The sequence below is a fragment of the Ascaphus truei genome, chromosome 4 (genome assembly GCF_040206685.1).
Source record: "Ascaphus truei isolate aAscTru1 chromosome 4, aAscTru1.hap1, whole genome shotgun sequence".
Taxonomy (NCBI): Eukaryota; Metazoa; Chordata; class Amphibia; order Anura; family Ascaphidae; genus Ascaphus; species Ascaphus truei.
This window is the reverse complement of record NC_134486.1, coordinates 265,028,373-265,049,703: the sequence shown is the minus strand read 5'-3', so window position 1 is coordinate 265,049,703 and position 21,331 is coordinate 265,028,373. Positions and strand designations below refer to the sequence as shown.

Below are 21,331 nucleotides of genomic sequence, written 5' to 3'. Positions count from 1 at the left end.
CTAAGCTGCAGATTGATCCGTTCTCCTGTAATCGACTGTAATAGATTGCTTGCTCCGGGTTATTTAATTCAGTTATTGCATAGCATTTTGGGCAATGTAGTTCCTGGAATATGATTGACTGGGCAGTTACTAGATACAATTGGTGCACTGCTAGAGAGAGGGTGGGGCTCAAGAGCCAGAGCTTATCAGAACGGGAAGGGGCTGTTACTTTTGAAATGCTTCCTACATTAGAAACATTAAAAATGTCTTTTAAAACATTTTTTTTTTATGCTACAAGTATTTTCTCATAGTACAGAACTGATTTATTTAAAAAAAAATTGGATATTGCTTGAACTGCTGCTTAAACTTTCTGTCTGCGAGGAGGTTGAAATCTTAGACTATGTTTTGAGCCATTTATATTGACATAATTTCAGGATTTCAACTATAGTATTCTACTAGGTCACGATGGAAGTAGGAGTACTGATGCTGTTGAAATGAAAAATGACTTGGTGTCCAGTTCACCATTTGATTTGTTAAATATATGATGTGCTGCAGCTGTGTGCACATACTGTATATATTGTTCTTACATGGTGCTGATAGTGTACGCAGCCTGGTACACTGAATTGTTGTGCAGGCACAATGAAACTTACAATCTAATATTGGAGCCTGAAGCACAGGGAGATAGCAAGTGAATTGCCAAAAAGTATAAGGAGAGCTGACACTTCGGCCCATGTTACATAGTCCATCTGTACCATAACTGATTAATTTTTTTTCTTGTCATTCTTTCAGGTATGCGAAAAAGAGAAGTTGTTAACAGAACGAAATCAGCTGAAGGCGTGCATGGGAGAGCTATTGGATAATTTCTCTTGTCTTTCCCAGGAAGTATGTAGGGACATGCAGAGTCCTGAGCAGATACAAGCCCTACACCGATATTGCCCGGTCCTAAGGCCCATGGATCTACCCACAGCTGCCACGTTCAACCCGCTACCAGCCAGAGGCGAACAAAATCTAGTCACCGCTCAGGGCGCAGGGGAAAACATGCAGTGCTGCAACGAGCAAGGCTCAACCGAACTTGGAGCTCACTCGCTTCCCAACAATGTATCAGAAAATTGTATAGCAAGAAGAGGGCCAGAGGGATCTGACCATGGTACTTACACAGAGAGGGAGGCTTGCATGGAACAGAACAGCCAAACGGTAACAGTAGACTTCTGCCAGGAAATGACCGACAAATGTACGACGGATGAACAGCCAAGGAAAGATTTCACCTAGTGAAGTCTGGCCATGCACCCCATGTAGTCGGGCAGAAGTCTTCAGCCAGCCATTGGCTGCCACTGCCTCCAGGAAACATTATTGGTGCACACTACAGCAGTCTTAGCAGCAATACTGTTTTATAAGTATTCCCATCCTCTCTGAAAGTAGGAGTTCTCTTCATGATGGTGCTATATACCTTGCTCAGGCAGGGAACTAAACAGTGGGAACACTGTCCTTCTTGTGTTCGTTATTTTGTTTCTTAATGTATGCTAACTTCAGATCTTAACAGGGATGGACGTAACACCTCTGAGGACCCAACAGCAGCTTTTATTCTCAGTGACCAATGTCACAAAACCTTATCTCAGGAATTTCCTCTGAATGTTCAGTTTTTTCATTAAAGACCGCTTCTATACAAATCAAGGTTTTATAGGTAAACTGTACATAGGTTATATCTCCATATGCAAAAAGTCCATGCATCCCTCAGTTTTCACACCCTGAAACTGGAAATGCTCACTTCTCTATTGTACAAACAAGTTACAACATTCCTTTTTTTATGTCATTGATGCTACAACTAAGCTATGGTAAAGTGTTGCATGGTTATATATTTTTTCACAATTCGGCAATCATTCAGTTTCTAGTTATTTATAAAATGTGTCGGAAGCTTCTTGGTGGTCTTATTATCCAAGGCTGTTTTTAGCCCAGTACAGCAGCAGGCATCATTTCAGTCCAGCACGTTGTTAGCAGGTTAGTTTTCTTGCTGATACTGTCCACTTTGGATCATTCTTGCCACTTGCACTGAGTTTCGCTGTTTTGTGCAACAATAACACAGCTATATCTTCATTGTTTACTTTGTAAAACAAGGGAAACAAAACAAAAATACTCAGGAGACTGTCATTTAGGAACATTTTCTTGCCAAATATTACATTCATCACACAGTGTAAAAATTCAACGTGATAGTTTTTTTTTTTCCATTCCCAATTAACATTCACTTAATAGATTAGCAGTATTTGATGTAATTTCATTTTATCTTTATTCTAAAAAAAACAATCGCATAGCCCAATATGCTTCTCACTGCCATGGATTTTGCTTTTCTAGCAGGGACGTAATGTATATCTAGCACGGACTGTAAGAGGGAGGACTTTTTTTTCCCTCGTGGTGAGTTTGTGTATAAATGAGGTCAGCCTCAGCCCATAATAGCCAATGAAAATCAGTTACCTCATATCAAGAATGCAGAAAGTTTATCTTTTTAACATACCGGTGGTCCTCACTGTTTTTTTTTTTTTTACTGTAAAAAAAAAAAAAAACGGCTGTTTTAAGGTATTTTTGTTTACATTTGACATGTATTTCCTGGGAATCGGCTTTTCTTGGCCCCATAAGCAATGCTTATGACTGTGCTGCACTGGCTTACTTGGGCGTTCCCTTAAGTCAGGCAGTGGCAGAATGCTATGTGACCATCCTGGCCTCAATGCGTATACCCAATTTGTATACCCAAAAAGTATACAATATATTGGGTAAGACATGAATATGGATCAATGCTGTTATTTAGGAAAACAAAACATATTAGGGTTGGACTGTTGCTTTAAATATTGCTGTGCAGTTGTGAAGCTAAAAAGCTCTCATCTGTGGTACTAAGAGGGTGTTTTGGGGCCCTGTCATACAGATGAGGGTTCTGTATTAATGCACTTGTACTGCGACTTTGAAGTGACTTCAAAGAGTTGATTAAGCTTGGTGAAATACACTCACCTTCCCTTCCCTGTTGGTTTTGTATCAAGCCATAAAGATCCTCTTCTCAATTAGGAATAAAATGAGTAAATCCTTGCGATAAGGAATTCCTGACTCGCCGCGTCAGAACTTTGACACCTGTCGCCCTTAAAAAGTCCAATTAGATAATTTGATGCAGCAAAGCCTGGGCACAATTTATCAAGGCTTCTGCCTTTGATCCCACCCTCCTTCCCTTTCTGAGTAAATCCATGAATGTCAGGACCTCTTGTACACAGTGTACAAGCACTTGCAAATTGTATTCCCTGCAGTATCTAAATCAATTCATCACATTTTTTCGATGCATTCATTTGTCTGCTTTGCTTTGACATTACTTTGCCTGGAGACTGAAATACACTTCTACCTTGTGGCGTGTTAAATCCCAAAGGATGCGGAAAGTGAGACTTTGCCCTTCACGGCTTCGAATTCTTGCAGTGTTGAAGTCCTCTCCAGCAACAATGGTCTTCAAGCCAATTAGTGTGTAAACACCTCTGCAAGGGTGATGGGATGCATAATGCTGAGTCCATGGTGTGGGAGACCAGGCAGGAAGCTTCCGCACGGGGCGCAATCAGATTGCCTTAAGGCATTGATCGCGCCCATAGACCATATGGGCGCGGGCGGAGGCAGGAGGGGGGCGCTCGTTGCGCAAGGAATCAGTTGAAACTGATTTCTTGGTGTGACACGCAGGTCACGTGAGCGGCTCGCGAACCAGCTCCATGACGGCCCTAGGACGCCGTGACGCACAAGAACTCTGTTACAGGCATACCCCGCTTTAAGTACACTCACTTTAAGTACACTCGCGAGTAAGTACATCTCGCTCAATAGGCAAACGGCAGCTCGCGCATGCGCCTGTCAGCACGTCCTGAACAGCAATACCGACTCCCTACCTGTACCGAAGGTGTACACAAGCGGGGAGACTATAGAGACTGTTACAAATGTGTTATTTACATCAGTTATGCACGTGTATGACGATTGCAGTACAGTACATGCATCGATAAGTGGGGAAAAGGCAGTGCTTCACTTTAAGTACATTTTCGCTTTACATACATGCTCCGGTCCCATTGCGTACGTTAATGCGGGGTATGCCTGTACTTAACATTCTTTGTGTCTTCGTTTCAAATCTCTCATCATCTCCCATTTTCTCAAAATCATGATATTGGCTTTTAACCTCACAGTACATTTTCTCAGTATATCTACACGAGAAAACTACTGCAACTATTGACATAAAAGAATCCCAATAAAAGCAGATGTATATGGATTGTAACATGAGTTGAACATAAATCTAAGAGGGACTCTAGAAAGTATAAAATGAGTTCTTTAAAAGTTTCACTAGAACATTTATTCAAATTTGAGTAGACTGCTATTTTTATTGCTGCTGCTCACTGTAGCTAACTCACGACCTTGTTCTGGGCTCAAATAGGCATTGTGTCTAATTGGTGATGTCATTGTGATTGTACATTCGGGTGAAGTGATACCTAACTTTTGAAGGAACATCAGCCTGCTTCACAATGGTGTTTACATGGGAGGTGGCTTCAATCAACTCTTACACCCTTTTCTCCGTTGTTCCTCCTTGGATTCATGCTCTTAGACTCGCACTTTTGCCATAGATTTACTTGTAGTCTTCAGTTTCAACCAAATGACAGTCTTTCTGCTGTGAAGTAAGAAAGTGCCCCTCTCGTCTTATGTGTTTTTGTGCCATTTTTGTATGGTGATAAGCTATTGCATTCAAAGGGAATCATAATCATACAATTTAAAAAAAAAAAAAAAAAAATGGGGGGATTATATAAATATACAAGCTGACAAATGTTGGTATTAACCTTTGTTTTAAAAAGTATTAGATCTGCATGTCTAATAACATGAGTGATTCCTAAAGCATAATGGTAATGTGTAGGAATTCAATGATTTTTGCATAGGAAATAAGCTATTTGTGAAAAATGTGCTCATAGGCATTGTTTAAAAGGGTCTGGAGATGCAGGGAACGAGTACCACCTCTGATATAACATTTAGGTCCCTATTCAATATTCTGTGAGTCTGTGTTCTTTGTGCTGGAGAATATCTTAATCTCCTTAATTTGAATGGAACCAAATAGAGACGTGTGAATTTTTTGCAGAAATTCAAATCGGCTGTGGGTTTGCAAGCTCCTTTCATGCACTGATTTTCCCAGATTGGTCTTAAAAAGGCACATTTGTTTGGGGTTTTTTTTATTGTTTTTTCTATAACTGAAAATGTGTAGACTCATTTGGATTTTTAAACATCCAAATTCGCCCATGGATTTTAATGTATAAAAATCCCTCCCTAAAGTTCCCCTACCTGCCGACCCACACACCAACCTGGCCTCCAGCCCAGTGCCACACACCCTTTCCCTTCCCGCAGTCACAAAGTGAACATCTTTAACACCCTGAAACAGTGAGTTAGTAAGAGGGGGGGGGGGGGTTGCGCTAAGCATTTTTGAAAGACTGTGATCACATTTACTGTAAAATACGATCAGTGTAGGGAAACTGATGACAGATTCAGGAGAATACGCCCAAATGTGTTAGTGCTCATTCCAGCTTCGGATATCTATGCGCAGATCGGACTTTGGCCACAAATCCGCAGGTCGGATTTCGACTAGTTCGCCCATCTCTAGAACTAAACTCTTCTCAGATCTGAAACTTCACAGCATATTGATTGAGGGCCTCAAAATAAATACCCCCAAAACATTCAATCCAGACATTTTGTACAGGTCAAATTTAATACAGTAGAATCTGAGCTTCAACTAAGCACTGATCCCTGCTAGTTAATGAAAGGAGGTCCCTGTTTTTGCTGTTAAATTTTGTGCACAACTCACAGGCAAAAACAGTCAAAGGTAGATACCCTGTGGAGTCGTCTCTCTGCTCCTGTTAGACCGGGCTTGTGTAAGCTAGAACCCGAATGTGAATGACACCACAATCAAGGTCATCTGGATGGAGCATGAAGGACGATCAGGCCACAAAGTATTTACCACGATACTTGTTTATCTGCTGTACTTTTAGTTTATTTTATTTAAAAAAAATTGTAACCTTCCCAGTTGGTTAGTATAAAGCGCCAATCTCTTTGATATATAATGAGGAACTAGTTATTTAAAGTGCTGTATATATGGAGGAATCATTTTGTAGCTCATGAACTTGTACAGAGGGGTAGACTTGAGCTTTGATTTACTAGCAGACAATAACTTCATAATATCTCACTGGTATGTCCGACTCCCTTTTGCTGATATCATCTGTTCTTCACAATCCTATATCACGCAATCTTTCAGTTTAACCATCTTGTTCAATCTGTACATTTATTACCAGGATTTTCTTTAGACTAATAATCGCATTACGCACTGTTGAAGCTGCTTAGTCTGGTGTTGAAATTTGTGGCCGTCATTTTTAGGGTGACAAAGAGTTCATTTTTTTTTTTAAATTAAATAACAATCACAGAAAACCAATAAACTCTAAAAAGTAAAAAATATATTTCATTAAAGGAGATATTAAAAAAATAATACGTTTTGAAGTGTGTCTGAAATGGTTAATATACTAGAAATGTTGCATAAAGCCCATGTGATAATGCAAATGTCAATGTGCACTGTCTTTTACCTTGGGTACAGTGTATCTGTGTTGCCATATGAACTCGTTTCCGTCATGCTTTATATTCCTACTTCTTTAGTTAAGAGAAATGCTACACTGTCAAATGTGACTGATTTCAAGTTCATTAGCTGCGCTTTGATGAAATTAAAAAACGGCTTCTTGAAAACAAAGTGAACTAGTATAGCGGCCCTGAAAATAAACAAAGGAAGAAGGTGAAATACTGTACGGGAATCTCTTTGTAGTTTTCATGGTTTTCTCCGGCAATTAATTGACAGTGGCATCAGATCTGATGCTGTTCAAAACACCTTTGTATTAATTTGTTTGTGTAAGTCATTTATTCTGTCTTTTTGATGGCTATATTTTGTTTACATGTTCATATATGTAATTATATTCCCTCCATCATATGAAGAAAAAAAAAAAAGCAAAATAGGAATAATACTGTAAAGAACATTGCCTGCGAGATACGATAACCGACACTTAGGGTGCATATTTTGGTTGTATGGCTGAGAAGCTTGAGAGGTCAAATGACTTTTTCTTGACCTTTATTCTTTAAAACCCATTGATGAATTTCAATCATCTTCTACAGTGAGCTGGCAGAACGTATGGAAGAGTCGCAGCACTGCAGCAGTGTCCTATTGCAGTGGTAGTTAGCAAAATCTTAACTGGAACTCTTGTGATGAGCGTCCTTTGCTAAAAAAAAAAATGATATTCGTGAATTAACTGGGATCTTTTAGGTCACACCTGCTCCGCTTGTCTTAGTGAAAACTATTTGTTAAATGCCCAGTGGCTGCTCTGTAAAATGAAACATGGCACACAAGCTTGTGTTCAAGCTGTTTGTCACCGCTTCAGATGAGACCAAAAGTGTTACATTGAGTAGACCTGAGGGATTTAGCACTAGTGTCCCATTTTAAACACAATTCTGTATAAACGTATTATACGTCTCAGGTGTTACTCCTCTGAAGGAGATATGGATAGTGTTGTATTCTGAATGTTGTCATATCATTTACTGTAGCGTATCTAGAGAATAATGGGAAACAGTTATACTAGGTCATCCAAGGTTGATACAATATCCTAATTTTATTACGCACCTCTGATGGAAAAAGATAATGGTAAAATGTAGCCAGAAGCATAATACTGGCTGATTGGGGGCCACCGCTTTCACAGCTTGATGAGGTCAACATTGCATGGCAGTGCAACAGCAGGGTAATAATGGTAATGTTACCAAATCATTATTTGTATATTCCAAAAGAAATAGGCAATACAGTGAACTTGTATCATCTTTGTATCTCTCCCTATATATCCAGGTAAATGGATACAAAGAATAATACAGATGTTGCCACCGTTATTGCTACACGTGGCGTGCTGCTGTGGGACATACACAACGCACCACCAGACAGTGATTTAAATCAGCCACGTGTGAGCGGGGCATGGCTCTCCACACGTTCCAATAACGTTGGCTTTATCTGTACACGCAGCTTTTTATTTTCACTCTCACAGGGCTGTGAATTTAACTTTTTATTTTTTACTAAGCATTCTTGTTTTACAAAGGAAATTCAGGATGGATGTTGTGTTTCTTAATGTACATAAGGAAACATGTTCTAGAACAGAATTTATAAGAGGCACTACTCTACAATCTCATTATTGCCATTGAATTAACGTCCCTCTGAAAGCCCTTGTGTCTTCCATTGAGAATATTGCAATTTGCAAATAAGCATCTATTGTGTTGGCTCATTGAGATCAATGTCTCAATGACAAAGACCCTTCATATTAACATAGCTAAACTAAAATTAACTGTTGAGCAGAGCTCTTAATGAGAAACATATTGATCAGCAGCATTACAGACCCTATTAGTCAATTTATAATCCAACTGTTAACAACCTTCAAAATGAAGTATATTTTCTTTTAATTTACAAAGCACTAACCGTGGATGCAGCAGTATAAAGCAGTATAATTCCCACGCACAGTGAATCTCTGTCATTGCCACAAGTAGCTTAATCTGTGCAAGTAGATGGTCATTTGCGCTAACACTGGGATTAGAGCCAGTCTCCAGGACTCTGCTACTACCTGGGACTTGGGGTCCCATTTTCCTGCAGTATTTTCCCAATTTAAAATGGGCATTTTTTTTGTATTGTGATGGCCTGAGCATAAGTTATTTTGTTTGTCGGTATCCTACCCTCATGACATTATTGACACAAAAATGTTTCTTTATATGGAGAGCAAAGATGGCTGTGGTGTGTGAGCGGTTCCATTTGGGTGAAAAGTTCCCTCTGCAGGAAATCGCCTGCTGTCTGGCAAAGCCACAAGCCCTCACAATTTAGTGTAGACAAATCTTATTTAATAGTTTGACATTTATATCATGGTTTAAGAATTTTGTATCATATAAATATATATATAATGTATTTTGTGTGTGTAGTGGATAACACGAGATGATTGGTTTTGAACCATGCTGTTCCACATGTCGGGAGGATATTTTCAGTAACATTGTATGGCTTTTCGATATTACCAGCTTATCTGTTGCCTTGTCTTACCCATTTTTTACCGTTACTTTGTCTCTAGCTTTTTTACCCAAACAGTTGGATATTAGTACGTTTTTCTCTCTGTTTTGTTTGTCCTGATTCCGTATATTTCCTTTCTCTGGTACACTATCACAGTGAGCTCAAACCGAGCCAATAACAAATGTAGTGACTATGAGAAATAGTAATGAGACGCAGGGCAATTTATAGTGTTTATTACAAGGGTGACCAACTCCAGCCACCACCGGGTCAGGTTTTAAGGAAATCCCTGCTTCAGCACAGGTGGCTCAATCAGATTGAGACAGATTGAGCAGCCTGCGCTGAAGCAGGGATATCCTGCAAACCGATCTGTTGGTGGCTCTTGAGGACTGGAGTTGGCCACCCCATGTCTATTACATTGCTGCTTCAATTCACATTGTAGGTTGTGGCTTATCAGTGGACTGAAGTTTGTCAGAAGTACTTTGCCTGTAAAAGAAAAATAATGCAACCTACTTTGAGCCCATTAAGCAGTGCTGCAAATTTTCTATTCTCCTTTTCAGAAGGGGACTATACAATCTGTACATTTTTCCCAAAGTTAAATCTAATGCTAGGGATACCTATGCTGGTGGAATGACCACAACTGCAGGCCCTTCACCTGTCATGAGCCATAATGGTGTATTTTAATTTTAGAAAGGGCTACGCGTATAATACCCTTGGGTACAAAAGGAACAGCATTGATATTCATAACATCAGATGTTAATTTTCTTAATAGAGACATGGCTTTATTGCAGGAATTGGATGAACCCAGGAACTATAGGATCATGTCAACTGTGCATAGGATATGGATCGTACACTAGGGGGCTTATGCAGAGATCAACGTTAGTAAAAGGGAAAACGGCACTAAAATAGCCACAGAATTGGCGTTAAATATGGGAGGATGCAGGAAAAAGCGTTACCTTCTTGTAGACTTGTTGATAGCGTTAAATTCGCCGTGACGCAAGCTGTATAGCCAATTTTCCTCTATGCAAATCTGACGTGTGACCAGTACCGCGGCGAACTGCAGCAAATTGCCAAGTTTTGCTGGCGACATGGAACTCGCCATATTATGGGGCATAATGGCGCATTCAAGCGCATCGATGCTACTGGCATACCACCCTATCTAAACATGGCGAATTTAATGTTCTCGCCACGTGTTTGGCAAATTTTAAAGTAACGAAACCTGTTGTGGCGGATTTTGTGAATCTCGCCATGTTCTCGGGAGGACAAGCTTCTCTGATGGGTATTTTCGCCAAAAGATAGCGCTATTTCCATTCTCTAACGTCTCTGCATAAGCCCCTAGATGTTTAACAGTGCGGTCCATCCCACATTCTTTTAGGAGGCTGGGGGAGACTCTGAAAATTGAAGCACTTTTTAAAATATGCACTATTCTGTTCCCTTGCCCAATTTTCTTTGGTTCATTTAAAATAGCACTTAACTACACAGAGCTGATTCATATATCATTTTTTTTTTTTGGAAGGGAACGGCTACCATGGGTAAAGTAGATTTGAAGCGTGTTATATACTCAAAGCGTTAGAACAATACAAGGAGCAGATCATCGTACAAATGATTAAAAGATGACTTACAATCCTACCATGTGGATTTTTATTTTATATAGGGGAACCGCTCAGGCTAACTAAGATGATAAACAATGTAGCACAGTAGGGATCAGTATAATGACACACTAGTTTAAAAGTACAGTCAAGGTACAATGTGTGTACTCATAACCAGGAAACCATGATTGGTGTTGACTTGTGATTGGGCCTGATGAATGGGATCTTGATTACAAGAGACAGGGGGTGCCCAATGCTACATCCCATTGACAAAACATATATGATGAAAAGTATAAAGTAAAATACTTCAATTATTGAAGTATTTTACTTTATACTTTTCATCATAAATGTTTTGTCAATGGGATGTAGCATTGGGCACCCCCTGTCTCTTGTATACAATTGCCACGCTCAGTAGCTCTCTGGTTGACATAAATATATATTCATCATGTGGTGGGTGTGGGAGTTTGAGCTAGCTGGGAATGTGTGGGGATCTTGATTACACTGTGGAAGCAGCAATCCGGACTTCTTCTGTGGTCACTCAACGTCTGGAACCCCCCGGATTCACAAGCGGTGGAGCCAGCTGATCATCAGCCAGCCTGTAACGTTTAAAATGTTCCCAGGGTCAGGGCTCGCGCCAGAGGCCAATAGAAAAGCTGGTGGTCCGCCAGATTACACACATGCTGGTGACACAATATTTGTAGTCCTGCAGACATATTTGTTGTTTTTATGTGTGTCAAAACCGGCATAAGAAAACTACAAATTTCTCGGGAACGGGGGTTACCTAGACGTAGGGGGACCACCGATCAGCTCCGGGGTTTTTAATCCCCAACACAGAGAAATTAGCTTTAATCAAAAGGAGATACTGTATCTAGGTTTCAGTATATAAAAATACTTATAAACACAGTTCCTACTGTACATACAGCCATTGTATACGGGGTAAGAGGAGCCGACCAATTTTCTCCATGTCCATTTCTGAGCGACGTTATGGCATTCACAAAATACTATTACGTAACTTTACATTTAGCAACTTTTGTGGCTCATGCAGCTAAAACATTCATCCACTTCTTGTATATAGTCAGATGTTTTGCTAAACATATATGTGCGTTAAAGTAAGTTTATGTATTTATGAAACAAAAGTCCTGTAATATTTAATGACTTTGGCATCCATTTGGATGCTGTATTACCATATATGATGACCTACTGTCTGTGTACATAAAAGTATACACGCATTATAAATAGAGGATTTATAAAGGAGGAATATGTGACAGTGAAATTTTTTTTTTCTCCTTATAAAGTAAAAAGATGTTCTTTTCCATACTCCGTATTTTATTCTAGCTGTGCATACTGTGGAACCACATTTACCCTTTTCAGTGCAAAGCAATGTGCTGCAGGTCCCTCCAGCACTTAAATGGTTAAACGGGTTCCATGACTGTGCCCCGCTGATGAGAAAAGGAGACGCGGTTACATTATTTCGTGCTGACAGCCACTCGCATTTGGAGGGGAGCTGACCTATTTATACATAGCAATTAATGAACAGCAAAGTTCTACTCGTATTCCAATGTTATCAGATTACTTGAAAGCAGTGGGCAGTTTGTGTCCAATATATTCGCTCCTAATTATGCTGTATGTGTGCACTATCCAACCAAAAAAAGGAAGAAAAAAATGGCAACCACAGTAGTTTTTACTGCAGTCTGTTAGTACTATGTCCCTTACATCATAAACAAGCCCTGTATGTATCTCGTTTTGCTGTTTAAGGGAAAATGTTTTGCTGTCCCTCCCCCCTTCCCCACCCTCCCCCCAGCAACATGTATTATACCATATTTCTTTTGTTGTAACACATCATCTACCTGTAAAATTAGATGGGCGCGCGGTATTACTGTCATGCAGACACCAGTGTCGAATATTTCACATGGGCACTAATTAGCTGTACTTTTTAGGCAGCTAATTTCATGCATGTTATCTTTGAACCCCTTACTGGGAGGTAGAAGGCGACTAGAACTGAGCACTTATGTACATTTTCTTTCTTTATGCTCTTGACACCTAGTCCCCTGTCCCTAAACCTCTCTCACATTGTTGACTTGCAAACAACGTTGGCCTGGCCATCATTGTTTTGTTTAAGTCGGATTATAGAACTAACTAAATGTATTTAGCAAATGTATGTCAGGATCTATCAGATGTCTCTTCCTGTTATACAACGCCTCTTCAAAACCAATGCATGTGAGACTATCACTATTTGCTGAATTGCTTCTAAAACAAAACACACTCAAATTCACTTTTTGTTAAGATATGGATTGTGGTGAAATAATAAAACGTGGAAAGTTGCTATGAAATAGCGATGCCAATTCATTATCGCATGCCGTATCTTGAAATGTAGGGTTCTGGTAACAGCCAGGTTAATTGTGGATAAACTCATTGATTGTTCTCTCTTACGTGTTTTTGATTCTTTTGAACTCCCGTTGACGTGAGACATATAAAGTCTGGATATCACTTATCCTGAACAAAGCAATGCAAATCTCTCCTTGGGTTGCTGATATCAGAATCTTCATATTGTTGTAGAATCCGTTGGATACAAGTGCACCTCATGTTTGCCTTACAGACTTTACAATACATATTCAAACAGGGTTCTATCGGTGTATGCAAGTGGAGGCCTCTGCCTTCCTTTCCCTGCTCACGTCAAACAGAATGGACAGTTTTCACACACATCTACCTGTAAGATCCTCTGTACCTCTCATAACTGGTCAATGACTGTAACAGGTTACATCAGGTGTTTTTTCTACATACTTTTTACACAGATTCTATGCGATGTAACTTAATTCAATGCAGCATTTTATTGTACTAGTTCTTAAGCTTGTCTGTTATTATTTTTCTAGGTAACTGTGGTTTTTTCTTGTGGTTTTTCTTGTAAAAAAAAATAAATATGAGAGCTGTTTACGCTTATTATATGTTACTAAAAGTTTTTACCTTTTTGGAAAGAAAAAGCAATGCTATGAACTAATGAATTAAAATATGTAAATACAGTATTGTGCAAATTTTCATTCATTTGAATTGCTAGTGTTAACTAAATTTTGTCTAGACACCATCTCTGTTGATGAAATAAAGATATATCATCTATTGCAACATTTTTTTCTTGGTGTGACATTGTACCTTAATTGATTTAGCAGTTAGACTAACACTTACTACATGATATAAAGCCATAAATGGGTCATAAGATGAGTTGTGACTTATCATTTAGTAAAGCTGAGCTCGGGACTCGATGCTATTGTGTGATTAGCACTCACGGTTGTATTCCCTTGTCTGTAGTGGTAAGTTACAGATGTAGCCAAAGTTATTGGACCCGTTGGTGCGCTCCCATTGGTGAAATAATGCAGTGACCATGCCCCCTACTTGTGCAGAGCTGATTCAAAACACTGAGTGCCCCCTCACCCCCAGTGTGTTGTGTATGTTCAGTGGGTGCAGTAATATTAACTACCTCTGTAGCCATAATCTGGGTGTTCCCTGATTGGGCTTTAACGCAGCATTGCCCGTTACGTTATAGGGTATTTGAGGTTTCTTTGACACATCAGAAATGGCAGTATAATGACTCCACCCCTGTGGGCCCTTCATGCAAAAACAAATTGTAAGGGTCCCAATTATATATATATATATATACAAAAAAAAACGTTTGGCTCCTTTAAATAATCAACATACAGTAACCGAAATGCTTTAGTTTAAAAAGCAGGTAAATGAGACGGTGAAACACCCTTCCAACCCATTCAATGGCTAAATATGTCACATGACAAAATAATTCATTTTTGCACTTGCAAAGTCAAAGTATATATATATATATATATATATATATATATATATATATATATATATATATATATATAATCACACACAAAAAGTAGCACTAAAGTTAAAAAATACAGTGATATAACTGTGAAATTTAAAGTGATAGACAGTCAATTATTATATTATACTAAAGATAGTTCTATTATAAAATGATTAAATATAAACCATAAAGTGATACTGTGAAAAAAGTGTCATAAATCCAAAAGGATAAAATCCAAATGATTCCACTTGATAAATTCTCCAGAGAGGTAAAAGTTACAACAACCAGATCCTGCGGAGCACTTTGCAGCTTCTAAAAGGTGGTGTAGCCACCCACTAATAGACCTAGAAACAAAAAAACAAAAAGAAGCGCAGGCTCCATAGCATGTAACTGTATAAAAATAGGGGACTGTACATTTAATAAAGCAAGCAGTTCCAAGGAAATGCTCTTACAAGATTCTAAAAAAAAACACATGGGAGAGAAATCTAAAGGGAATCATCAACAGGGGTGGAGGAGTCAGAGATTTAAAGGGTGCACCTGATCATCAGATAATGGCCGCATACAGCTCCTGCCTCAAGCTGGCGTCGCCCCGCAGCGTCTCACAATGCCTCACTTGTTTTCCTACACGTTTCGTCATGCCTAGTGACTTCATCAGGGGTGTTCGATTTGGTGCAAAGTAGCCAATTAAATAGTCTAGAGTCCAGGTAAAGATATCATCGAATACTGGAATCTGCTGATGCCGATTCAACAGATCACTGAACTGACTGCTATTGTTCACTACAATTCACAGTGTGTATGTATATAAAAAGTGTATATATAAGACAATATTTAACTCATTAAATTCTTCACACCACATGGATATTAAAGGTAAAAGATTATACCAACAATAAACTATACTTAATTAATAAGTAACCTCTCAATATAATATATACTCATAATATTGTGAACTAAGTGATTATGAATAATAATAATATTCTTATTTTCAAACGGAGGAAAACATGTGAGACATTGTGAGACTCTGCGGGGCGATGCCAGCTCGTGACAGTAGCTGTATGCAGCCATTATCTGATGATCAGGTGCACCCTTTATATCTCAGACTCCTCCACCCCTGTTGATGACTCCCTATAGAGATTTCTCTCCCGTGTGTGTTTTTTTTAGAATCTTGTAAGTGCATTTCCTTGGGACTGCTTGCTTTATTAAATTTACCCTATTGTTATACAGTTACATGCTATGGAGCCTGCACTTCTTTTTGTTATATATATATATATATATATATATCTGGAAAAAAGGAAAGAAAAAGAAACAGGCGCACACCTAGTGCATTACCATAATAAAAATTGTATTAAAGGAACATAAAATCTATAAAATGCCCACTCACAAAAGTACAGCAATCAATAGCATGTATGAGATAGGCTCTCATGTGCCAACAGCTCGATCATCAGCGTCCGGCTCAGGTCAGTGGCGTCGTCACGTGACCCTCCTTCGTGCAGCCGAAACCGGAAACGGAACACCTCGCATTCAGTGTTCAGCGAGAGAGGTCCCTTCAGGGAACAGTGCTTGGAAAGTCCTTTAGATAGTTGTAAAACGGGCGTGGAACACACACAAGAGCCAAAATCTGACTGCAAGCAGCAACAATGTTCGTGGGCAAATGGCGGCCGCAATCTAACCACGCCCTACGCGTTTCGTCATCGATGATGACTTCTTCAGGGGTTACCCTCTAAACGTCAGTCCATGATATTTATAGGGAGATAATTACACATAATTAACCAATATATTATTAAATCAGTCATTTGATAGAACACACATGGTAACATCATATATGACAAATAGAAACATATATAACAAATAAAAACACGAGGACCCCATTGAGTACAAGAGAAAGAAAAATACAGATAAAATTCCTACTTACATAATTGCTATGGCCAAGGATTGAAAATAACAACCATAATATTACAATCTTGATTATGACATTTGATATGTTGGTAGGTAATTAGATGATCCAAAGTATTTAGCAATAGAGCTTATATTATCTCCATTTGAATTACGAATAGGATATGCAAATTATATGTTCCAAAGAAGGAATGATAGAGATGGTTGTATCTATGCAGTGAAAGTAATAAAAAGAAAAAAATGATGAATAGTTATAATTGTTTTTAGAAAATTTATATTCATCATTTTTTTCTTTTTATTACTTTTTCTTTTTATTACTTTCACTGCATAGATACAACCATCTCTATCATTCCTTCTTTGGAACATATAATTTCCTGTTATTACACAGGTTATTAAGAATTTATATTAGCGTTAGGGACCCCTGAATTGTGGTCTGCCGTGAAGTTGGCTCAGGGGCTTACAACAATTTTGGCCAAAAATGTCAAACTAAAAGACCATTTTACTTAATAGATATTTATACATATATATTTAGGCACTGTACCGTGTATGAGTTTCACTGGATGTGCTAAAACTGAGCTTTGTCTGTGTTTTATGTTCTGTCTCTGGTTTTAAATACCCCTGAAGAAGTCATCATCGATGACGAAAAGCGTAGGGCGTGGTTATGTTGCGGCTGCCATTTGCCCACGAACATTGTTGCTGCTTGCAGTCAGAGTTTGACTCTTGTGTGTGTTCCACGGCCGTTTTACAACTATCTAAGGGACTTTCCAAGCACTGTTCCCTGGAGGGACCTCTCTCGCTGAACACTGAATGCGAGGTGTTCCGTTTCCAGTTTCGGCTGCACGAAGGAGGGTCACGTGACGACGCCACTGACCTGAGCCAGACGCTGATGATCGAGCTGTTGGCACATGAGAGCCTATCTCATACATGCTATTAATTGCTGTACTTTTGTGAGTGGGCATTTTATAGATTTTATGTTCCTTTAATACAATTTTTATTATGGTAATGCACTAGGTGTGCGCCTGTTTCTTTTTCTGTCCTTTTTTCCAGATATGATTAGGGACTGGTGATCCCTTTGAAGTGGGCTGCAGGAACCTGGTGTTATTGCCATTGGAACAGGACTTTGTGTATTGATTGTTTTTTCATTTTTTATTTTTTACTTTTCAATTTTTGGTATGTTTTTTTTCCTTTTTTATTAAATAAATTTAGATTTTTACACATTCATTTTTTAGGGATCAATTGTTGAGTAATAGCATTATATATTGTATTAATTTATTGTCGTATCATAGTGTATCAGCCAATATCTAGCCGCCCCACTAAACGCTTCCATGATTAGCAATTGGTTCTTTTAGAATTCACTTTAATCAGGATATTATAGAGGCGCTACTTCATTTTTCGCTTGATTTGTTTTTTATATATATATATATATATATATATATATATATTTTTTTTTTTTAGGTCAAACATACTGTATATTAAGCACATGGGGAGAGTGTGACAGGGAGCAGAGAAAGTAACAGGGACCACAGAGAGAGTGACCTAAAGGTGGGGAACGGGAGTAGCTGGGGGGGGGGGGGGAGAAAAAGTGACCTGATAGTAGGGAGAGACTTGTGGGCAAAAGAGTAATCCTTGTGTGTATCTAACTGGGGGTGCTCTCTTTCCAGTGCACAGAGAACGCTTGTACAGCCGTGGGTAGGAGCATCTATTGCATGCAAGGGAAGCGCGGCCTTCCCGCATCCTAGGGCTTCTGGTTGTGAGCATGCGACCAAGAGAAGCAACTGATATTCGTCATATTTCCTGGACACAGGACCAGGAAAAGCAGCAGGCCAAACGCTACCTCCACCACACCTGACTGCATCTAGCATCCTGCGGTGATCGGAGGGGGAGAAAGGAGGCCCCTTGAATCAGCAGCGGCCTAATCCGTTGCTAAGGCTGCTCCTACATTAGCACCACCACTGCCAGGCAGCCTACTCAAGTCAATTGGCTATAATGTGTCTTACAGTGCCGGAAGGTGTTCCATGACAGAAGATTGCTTAGTAGAGAAAAAAAAGCACAATCTTTAGTTTATATGCACTGACAGTGACATTTGAATTGTCCAAAACAGAAACTAATAAGTGGAGGATAACTGTTTTAGCAAAATGTATAAAGAAAATATTGTGTCTCCCATAGTTTAACAAAGTAGTTCAATGCAGTATTTGTAAAACATTCATGGAGTTATTAATTTAGGTTTATAGGCGGTTACTGGGGAACGCACTGTGCTGCAGATTCTATGTTTGGTGCTTACACTTCAGTACTGTTTTGCAGAAAATATAGTATTGCTTTGTGATGGAGATATTTTGCTAAGTGTCCTTATAAAAATACTATCTCTTTTTAGTAACAAAATAATTCCAATTCTTAATCAATATACACTGCTGTTGTTTAAGCAAACACACAAAAAAAATCATCAAAAACTCATGGTGTGTTAAGATGTAAGACATGATGTACATATGTTTGTTAGACATTGCTATGGATAGAGACGAGGGGAATTACAGAGAAATGCAAATGTTTGCTTTTGCAAAAAAAATAATAATAATAGATGTAGCCAGACTTACTTTCCGGGGTACCAGGGCAAGCTTCAAGGGCGCAAGCACAAAAACATTTCTTTTTCTCAGGGGAACAATTGTAATTTTAACCTCTGACCACCAGATAGCATACTGAATATCTATTAGAGTGGTTCCCAATCCCAACATGTGTTACCCTGTGCACCCCCTGCTAGAAAATATTTGTTCAACAATACCCTAATTAATCAATCTTATCCCCCCACTCATCCAACTATTGCTAACAATAGGTAAAAGTACAAAGAAAATGTTTGTAGGGATATGGTGTAAACCACCTGATATCTGTGAGATTGAGGAAGCTAAAGTACTTTTGAAAATGGAGAAGGTGTCAAAACTGGGTCATGTTTGCATAATGGGGGATTTTAATTATCCAGACAAATTGGGGCAAAGAGATTAGCATTACAACAAAAGGAAACAGGTTTTTGGGGGTGCTTAAAGACAATTACATGACCCAAATTATTGAGGAACCAACCAGGAGAGGGACAATACTCGATTTGGTAATATCAAACAATGTAGAAGTAATAACAAATATTCACGTCTGGGAACATTCGGGTAACAGGGATCATAACATGGTTTCATTGGAAATACATTATCAAAAACCAGAGTTCTTGTGTTCAACAAAGACTTTAAACTTTAGAAAGGCAGATTTTAATAAACTGAGGACGAATCTACAACGAATACATTGGGATGATGTTTTTGTAGGGAAAAAATGTGGAAGATAAATGGTCAGTCTTTAGAACAATGTTAGAAAAGCACACTTATCAGTGTATACCCTTGGGTAATAAATATAAAAAAATTAAGTCTAAACCAATGTGGCTAAATAAACAGATACGGGAGGAAATGGAAAAGAAGAGGCGGGTGTTTAGATTCTTGAAATCAGAAGGGATGGAGACATCATATCAGAATTATAAGGAATGTAACAAAAGTTTCAAAAAGGTAATCAAATTAGCAAAAATGGATAATGAAAAAAGGACTGCAATGGAAAGTAAGATCAACCCTAAAAAGTTATTTTACTACCGTAATAACAAAAAAATTAGAAAAGAAAATATAGGACCCTTTCAGTGTGAGATGGACAGGCAGATTATTGGAGATAAAGAAAAAGCAGAGGTATTAAACATATTCTTTGCCTCTGTTTACCGGGGAAGAATCAATTGCAATAGTAGCACCGCAGGAGGAAGCCACAACCTCCATTTTAACGAACAATTGGTTAACTGAGGAAGAAGTTCATAAGCGACTTGATAAAATTAAAGTAAATAAGGCACCTGGCCCCGATGGCATACATCCAAGAGTTCTTAAGGTGTTAAATTCATTAATAGACAAACCATTGCATTTAATATTCACGGACTCCATTTCCACAGGATATTGGACCACAAGATTGGCGTAAAGCAGATGTAGTGCCTATATTTAACAAGGGAGCTAGATCACAACCGGAGAATTACAGACCTGTAATACTGACATCAATAGTGGGGAAGCTACTTTAAGGTTTAATATGTGATAATATTCAGGAATATATCATGGAAAACTAAATTATTAGTAATAGTCTGCATGGATCTATGAAGAATAGGTCATGCCAAACTAACTTTATTCGTTTCTTTGTGGAGGTAAGTAGGAATTTTAGACCAGGGTAATTCAGTTGATGTTTTCTAGCCAGATTTTGCAAAGGCGTTTGACACGGTTCCACACAAGAGGTTAGTGTACAAAATAAAGCAAATTCGACTTGCATGAAAATATTTGCACCTGGATTAAAAACTGTTCGAGGGATAGACACCAGCGAGTTGTAGTAAATAGAACTTTTCCGGTTGGGCTAAAGTTGTGAGTGCATCACCTCAGGGATCGGTGCTGGGACCTCTGCTTTTTAACTTGTTTATTAATGACCTGGAGGTTGGCATAGAGCACAGGTAAATGGCAGATGAGATTTAATACAGATAAATGTAAGGTTATGCATTTGGAACGCAATAATAAACAGGCAATTTACAAATTAAATGGGGAGAAATTAGAGGAATCCTTGATAGAGAAGGATTTAGGAGTGCCTGTAGACAGCAGGTTTAGCAATAGTGCCCAATGTCATGCAGTAGCTGCAAAGACAAACAAGATCTTATCTTGCATTAAACGGGCGATGGAAGGAAAGTCTACATAATTATGCCCCTTTATAAAGCATTAGTAAGACCACACCTTGAATATGGAGTACAATTTGGGCACCAGTCCTTTGAAAAGACATTATGGAACAAGAGAAAGTGCAGAGAAAGAGCCAGCAAATTAATAAAGGGAATGGACAATCTGATTTATGAGGAGAGGCTAGCTAAATTAGATTTATTTACATTAGAAAAGAGGTGTCAATAAAAATTACAAGTTACAAAAAAAAAAAGAAAAGAGGTGTCTA

At 38.7% G+C, this 21,331-nt stretch overlaps 1 protein-coding gene across 5 annotated transcripts in view; it reads left to right on the top strand.

The window, feature by feature from the left end:
* The window catches only part of BACH2 (BACH transcriptional regulator 2), a 308,499-nt gene extending 297,577 nt beyond the window's left edge, over positions 1 to 10,922 (top strand). For all 5 annotated transcript variants that reach the window (XM_075597466.1, XM_075597461.1, XM_075597462.1 and 2 more), the window contains one exon: positions 769 to 10,922. In XM_075597466.1, the coding sequence (XP_075453581.1) occupies positions 769 to 1,248 (480 nt within the window). In that variant the 3' untranslated portion in view covers positions 1,249 to 10,922. The remainder of the gene's footprint in view (positions 1 to 768) is intronic.
* Positions 10,923 to 21,331: the final 10,409 nt, after the last annotated feature.